This window comes from Miscanthus floridulus, chromosome 5 (assembly GCF_019320115.1).
Source record: "Miscanthus floridulus cultivar M001 chromosome 5, ASM1932011v1, whole genome shotgun sequence".
In the NCBI taxonomy this organism is placed as follows: domain Eukaryota; kingdom Viridiplantae; phylum Streptophyta; class Magnoliopsida; order Poales; family Poaceae; genus Miscanthus; species Miscanthus floridulus.
The window spans coordinates 104,299,962-104,306,908 of NC_089584.1; the positions used below are offsets into that span (position 1 = coordinate 104,299,962).

Genomic DNA, 6,947 nt, shown 5'->3' on the forward strand with positions numbered 1-6,947 from the left:
GTTAGCTCTTCACTACTAATACATAACCTATTTATCTGTTTCACAGAGTTTGTTTTAGTTCTTGTGTCCAAATCGGCTGTAAGCTTATAGACTGTTTCTTCTCTCTCTTCTCCTCTTTTCTCTACCTCAACATTTAGTCGGCTTATAGCCTATCAAATGCAGACGCTGACAGGTGATAAAGAATGAGGCTCTATTTGGCTTGCTGAATCTTGACTGAAACTGGCTAAAAACGTTGTTCTGACTGAATTATTGTGTTTCAACTTAAAAAAACAAATCGAACGAACCGATTTCTGGATAAGTCAGCTGGGTCCCGAACCCATACTGCTTATTGGGCACGTAGTTTTACATCAGCCGAAAGCCCAAAACAAATTTCTTTACAATGAGGGGGTGCAATGGCCCACCCCAGAAGATGGAAACCAGCCACAGCAAAACGGAAAGCTACACAAGAAAGGCCAAGCGGCCAAGGCCTATGGAAGGGCGAGATGAAGCTGGTGCAACATGGCGATTCCCTGATTGGTGATGGTCTGAAGGAGAAAAGCAATTCCAGACACGCCAATTGCTTGTCTTGCATGGGTATCTACAGATTGCACATCCTCTATGTAATACAAAGTATATGTCTAGAGAAGTTGTGCGGCGCCTCCGAAGGGGTTGGTCTGTGGATGCATTCCATTTACTGCCGGGAACGCACCGAACCCGGCGTCGAGGAAGGGGTTTGCTGCAGGAGCGATGCACGCGTGATGCTGCTGTGGTCCGAAGGGATTTGCTTCAATCATCATGGGCAAATGCTGGGGCTGTGGAGCCTGGGGCTGTGGAGCCAAGGCTGCCATTTGAACTGACGGTGGGGGAGCTACTTGATTTGACACGGCAAACGGATCGCTTGCCATGAAGGGATTGGGAGGGGCTGAGCCGTATAGCTGTTGTTGCTGCATCTGCCTGTAGGTTCCATCATCGTATAGGCTGTCCAAAGTGAGCTTGTCAAATCCACCACCCTGCAAATGGAAAAAGACTCCAGGTTATAGAATTCACAATAAGATCTGAGACAGAATCGTTGGTAATACCGAAACCACAATCTTTTTTTTTTTTTGGAACACAGAAAGACCATATTCTGGTTTTGATAAAAGCTAAACAATACTCCACACAATAAATTAATTGTTTAGTCATAATTCATCAATCTGTACTCCTGTGTCTCAGCACAGATTTTTCTTACCAATGGAGAGCAACCTGTAAATAGGTAGGGTTTCATTTCATCTACAGAATCTAGCACAACGTTCCGGAGTTAGCAGAAATGCTGTCAAGTTCTATCCAAACGACTGTTGCATAAGCAGGAAGTATCAATTGAGCCATACAATGATTTACACCTTTCCAGACCATGCTAATGATGCCATGAGGTAGAAAAGTAACAACAAATGTCAATGAGGCAATGTATGCCACCTGGAAATTCATGAAATGACAAGAAATAGAGTTGTGAATCCCAAATTTCCCCTAGTATTATATAAACTGTCAACTATCAACTGAACATTCATAAGAAGCTTTTCCAACGGCTGTGGATGGGAATAATCATCAGTCTCAGCCGTTTGAGATTGGGAGCATCTTAGTTCCTATGTGTTCTGGATGTTTATCCATACTACAAAATTCCAGAAAGCTCATTGAGTCTCCGTCGATGACAAGTGGTGCTGTCAGTTGGCTCAAGCAATCGAGGAGGCAAAATACAGCTTCTCAAAAGGTGCTCTATAAAGTAATTTGCACGAGTTACCACAAAATAGCAAATTTACTTTTCTTTGTGATTGCACTTTGATAAGATAGCAATTAGCTACTCATTGCTACTAGTTTTCAACTGCGGTGAACCAGCATACCAGCGTACTGGTTTTCACTTTTCAGCCAGTAAATGAGTTAAGCTTGACAGTAGAACTAGAGGAGCTTAACAAAGTTGCACAAAACAGAGTACATAGCAGCATAGCATCTCTAAAATCTTTGATTTGGAAAAACTGTGGCAACCAACTGAAAGGTAGATATCCTCAATGAAAGATTAAGAAACGAACCAAATTACTCTCCATAGACAGTGGAGTCATGTTGCTGCTTGTAGTAACAAGAGCAAGTTCCCATCCTGTTGGATCAAATCCTCTATCTTGCTGTGTAGTTGTTGTTGAATTATCAACACCTGCACCATGCATGCATACACTTCTTAGAACTACATAATATAATTAATAACACAACTATTTGATTAATTACCTGTCGGAAGAATTGCTAAGGCCAAAGCGTTGCTCTCCTCTATTGCCGGCACAGTAGGGGTTGAATCACCTAACCCCTATGAGAAAATATGACATTTAGATTATAATGTAAAAGCATTAATGCCACTCACTTTATGACAATTTTCATACTTACCAGTAAATCACCAGTATCTGCAATCTCAGGCTTGGGAGGAGAAGCTATTTGGGAAGAAGGAACTGGAGCAGGTTCTTCAACAACTTGCAGTTTCTCCTCTACAATAGGAACAGGCTCACGAACTTCTTCTTCTTCTTCTTCTGGTTTGTACGTCAGAAGAAGCCGCTGAGGAAGCTCCTGATGAAATAAGAAGGATAGCCCGTATTTAAGAATCCATTCCACAATAAGTAAATTGCCTGGTATAAACTTGACTTGACAGTAATCATTTATCTCCCAAAAAGAGTGTGTGACATTCACACTGATGACACAATTATCACAAAAATATCAAAGTAAAAGAGAAATTGTTCATCGGGCCACAAATATTGATGTTAACGGTTTCCCTACATCAGGTAGGAGTACTTTGCTGTCATTAGATATAAAAGAAGAATGAAGTTGTGATCAGTGCAAGCTACATTGAGAATTTGAGATTAGGGGGCGCAAATGTACCCCCTAAACCCCTAAAAATGTTAAAACAATGATGTTATCTATTTTTTCACCATACATGCAACCCCTGTGGAACATGTATATCAGTATATGCACCCACAAGGCAAGAGCACCGCCCCCTCTAATTTGCTCTAGCTTCGCCACTGGTTGTGATATGCTACTTTAACATGCAAGGCACATGAAGTATCACACAAATACCATTGTCGAGACTCCTACTTGTTACTTGTTGTTATAAAATGTAAAGGTGTCATGCAAAAATCCAAATGGTTTATTAGAACCCAGGAACTAACCAGTGGCTCTATAACTGGCATCATACGTGGAGCCTCCTTCACATACTCCTCCATGGTTGAAAGGAATGTTTGTGGTGGCTGAAAATAAGAGAAATCAAATTTGAGTATCTGGTCATACTCTTACATAGTAAAAAATTACATGGCGAACACTGAGACAAATGACCTCACCTCCCTCAAAGTGGGAAACTGGAAATTTCTTGCGAGCTCTAAACCCCGACAACTTTCATAGAAGTCAGATAGGTTTCCAGCCTGAAGCATCAAAGATGTTAATGAGTAGAAATTGCAGCTAAGCGTCTAAGCACACATAATTGTTACATCCTGATCTTCTTCAAGTTAAGATACATTGCACATCACTACCGTGTAGGGCAGTTACCTGCTGGCCAGCCCTCCTGTAAATGTCAAGGGCTTTTAGTGCTTCATGCTTTGGCATCTCAAAGAACTGCACAGTTGTTTGACAGCCAACAGGAAACAGGAAACAGGAAGCATAAGTAGAAATAGCTCAGCTCAACATAGACAAATTCCTACTTCTTTGAAGATTAATATACCTTGTCAACAAGGTTGATAATTCCATCATTTATTGCACAATAAATTTTGAAGCTTTCTTTAAGAACCTGTACAGAAGCAGGATTCACTCAAATTGCGTACGATGCCCCAGATCTAAGAATAAAATATTACACAGAAGGAATTGAACTGCTCTATTATACATTGAATAGGTCATAAAGTGCAATACAGCCAGACAGATTCACAAATGACCAGTTGGCTTGTTAAACTAAATATCAAGATCACCTTGTAGAAGTTGAAGCAAAAAAATGACAGAAAAAACAGAGCTTACCTGGGCTAGAGCATATTGCACCAAATAATTTTTATTTGCAGCTCCTTCTGCCTGAATACAAAAGGAAAAACAGTGCCATGTTGGCTTAGTTAAAAAAGAAAAATACAGACCAAAAAACTAAATATGTTTATTAAATCGGTTTCTTTCACTAATCCAACTTATTTGTTGCAAGGATAAGAGAGAATCACCCGACAGCCAATAAGTCGATATAACAATTGCTGCAGTGCTGGCAATTGCTCCAGCAAGTCCTGAGAATTCAATTCCCTAGTTCTACTGTGGCCCTGAAAACAAAAAAGTTGAATTACATGTTGAAGTATCACCAGCAAGTAATATAGCTACAAATAATGGATAGCACCGCACAGCTTTGGTAAAGTGGTAATAAAATGACATAAAAATACTGGATGAGCATGTCAGAGTCCAGACCTTTTCAGGTCCTTGACCTTGCTTTGATAAACGCTCAGCTTCAATGTCATACTTCAAGACCCTGAAGCATTCTAGTTTTTCCTCCAAAAATAAACCGTATGTGCGAACCCATGAAGAATAATCCCAAGCTGGATATAATTCCGAAATATAAAGACAATAGATTAGAAGGTTATGGAAGAATATTAATGATCCAAATAAAACATCAGGTTAAATTTAAATTGAAGAAATACAGACCAACTGGGCTGGAATCATCCTTGAAGTTTGACAGCTGCAAAATCCGCACTCTCTGAGTAAATGTTAGAAACTCTTCGCAGAATGCAGGATCACCTTCCCGAAGAAGCCTATGGATCACTACAAGTGTCTTCAGAGCAACCTACATAACACAAGAACTCATTGTACAAATTAGACCTATTCAAGCATCGGGTTGTGCCATCTCAACTGAACTCCATCATACGATTCAGGCAAGACCAAAAATTAACCATTAAAAAAAGAGTTTAATTCAAGGACATAACACTACAGGGTGTCAAACGGGCTTCAGACAATCAACAGAAAAGAAGGAACCACACAATTTAAATCATCAATTCTCAGTTCAAATAAAAGCGACCACAAAAAGTGAAGAATTGTGTTAAATGTAGAATTTTCACTGTGCTTTTGTAAACAAGCTCATTATGCTACGCAAAGAATTTTCAACTTGGCTGTATAATATCATGATTGCAGCAGTAAATAACAAAATCCTCAGTTGCGTCTCTTTCTGTTTTTTGTTCCCACATCCAAATTAACTAGTACATATATACTCAAGCCACCAAAATCACAGATAATAAAGGTATATTGCAATTCCAGATTCACAACACAATATACTATTATATAACTAAACATATGAGCTCGAGCTCTCCAGTGTGCAATGACCAAGGTTCAGATGCCCAAATCAATAGCACTGCATCCTCACTAACTGACTAACCATGCATGAAACTTGGACATTTGACAGATTGAGCATTTAGTCTGCATTCAATTCCACAGCGTGATCACATTTTTAACAAACGAAATTGCATTTGAGATTCATCGATCACCCAATACCATTACAAGATCGGCACAAATTTAGCAGCTAAAGCAACCATCAGAGCATCGAATACACAGAACGAATCAAATAATCTGAACAGGAGTGCAGCAGTGCTTACAATCCAGTTCCTGGTTTTGGCGAGTCGCCGGGCAAGCGCATGGATGCAGTAGGCGACATCCGCCCGTGGCCTCGCGATGGACGTCGCCGCCACAATCTCTGCAACACCGGCACCGACAAACCCATCAGACAGCAAACTCAAACCGAGAAATGCTTAACCACGGCACTCGACGATCCGGCTAGTTCCTGAAATCAAATTAAGAAAAAAAAATGCAAAGGGAGAATATAGGAGGAATCCACGACGCACTGCGCAGGTGGCGCTCCTTGGGCGGGCTCTCCACGTGGTTGGTGGCCCTCACGATCGCGACATCCAGATCCTGAGAAAACAAAAACCACACTCCCAAAGAGAATCAATAAACCCAGTGCAGCGCAGGAGTGCGGCCATGGATCCGACGGCGAGCGCACGAGCGGCGCTCACGAACTGGACCGGTTTGGCGCCCGCAAAATCGGGGGAAAGCATGGGGCGGGTGAGGGAGGCTTCGACGGCGGACCTTGAAGTCGGAGTTGAGGTTGGCGAGGCTGAGGGTGGTGGTGTCCTTCAGCGCGCCGTACGCCTTGCGCCAGCTGTGCAGCGCCGCCATTGCTGCCTCCGCCGCCGCGCCGCGCTTGCCCCCGGTGTCGGTCCTCGCCTCGCACTCCTTGTGGCTTTGTGCTTCTCGCCCTACGGTTTGGCTCGGGCTTGGTGCGTGAAATTTTGGGCGCGGGATCGCGGTGCACGGAACAGAACTGCCAACCTTCCCGCAACAAATAGGGGCCTGACCGCAGAGAAGCGCGTTCCTCACCTTCCACGCCAGTGGAAGTTCTTTCTGAGACGATTGATGACTGAACAACGTGCAATTCAACACCGGATTTGTTATTAGTATTAGTGTTTTTTGGATTATATAATAATAACTCCGGTCCAAGCCCAACGCTGTAGATTAGTGCAATGTCGGTGCCTACTGCCCGTCCCGGAGCGGCAGTTGCAGCTGCAGCCCAGTGCGCCCAACTAAGGCTGTGCGTAGTTCGGGAAATGAAAATTTTTAACGTCATATCGCATGTTTTGATGTTGGAAGGGATTTTCGATACTAATAAAAAAACTAATTACTCTAGAAAATGCGAGACGAATTTATTAAGCCTAATTAACCCATCATTAGCGTACGGTAGTTACTGTAGCACTCATGGCTAATCACGGACTAATTAGTCTTAAAACATTCGTCTCACGATTTTCAACCAAACTATACAATTAGTTTTTTTTCATCTATATTTAATATTCCATGCATATGCCGTAAGATTCGATACGATAGTTTGAGTTAAAAATTTTTGGAACTAAACCAGCCTGAGTGCTGGATCTCAATCTCTCATCCGATGCACATGAAGAATTCAT

The 6,947-nt window shown here is 42.0% G+C and overlaps 1 protein-coding gene across 1 annotated transcript; it reads right to left on the minus strand.

Moving 5' to 3' along the window:
- Nucleotides 1–219: 219 nt before the first annotated feature.
- LOC136452859 (putative clathrin assembly protein At2g01600) lies at nucleotides 220–6,424 on the minus strand. The gene is made up of 15 exons (XM_066453444.1): nucleotides 6,076–6,424; nucleotides 5,832–5,901; nucleotides 5,586–5,683; nucleotides 4,645–4,783; nucleotides 4,411–4,538; nucleotides 4,176–4,268; nucleotides 3,988–4,038; nucleotides 3,701–3,766; nucleotides 3,529–3,594; nucleotides 3,324–3,404; nucleotides 3,156–3,233; nucleotides 2,383–2,559; nucleotides 2,230–2,305; nucleotides 2,040–2,158; nucleotides 220–989 (listed from the first exon to the last, which is right to left on the minus strand). The coding sequence occupies exons 1-15, from the start codon at nucleotides 6,163–6,165 to the stop codon at nucleotides 618–620; spliced, it is 1,704 nt and encodes a 567-aa protein (XP_066309541.1). The 5' UTR covers nucleotides 6,166–6,424; the 3' UTR covers nucleotides 220–617.
- Between the last annotated feature and the right edge of the window lie 523 nt (nucleotides 6,425–6,947).

Bases quoted from the DNA above. Each gene is read 5' to 3' on its own strand.
- LOC136452859 (XM_066453444.1), bottom strand. From the start codon at position 6,165: ATGGCGGCGCTGCACAGCTGGCGCAAGGCGTACGGCGCGCTGAAGGAC. The intron at 5,684-5,831 runs GTGCGTCGTGGA...CCGGTGTTGCAG, and splicing joins CAAGGAGCGCCACCTGCGCA to AGATTGTGGCGGCGACGTCC. The intron at 3,595-3,700 runs GTATATTAATCT...ACAACTGTGCAG, and splicing joins TTATCAACCTTGTTGACAAG to TTCTTTGAGATGCCAAAGCA.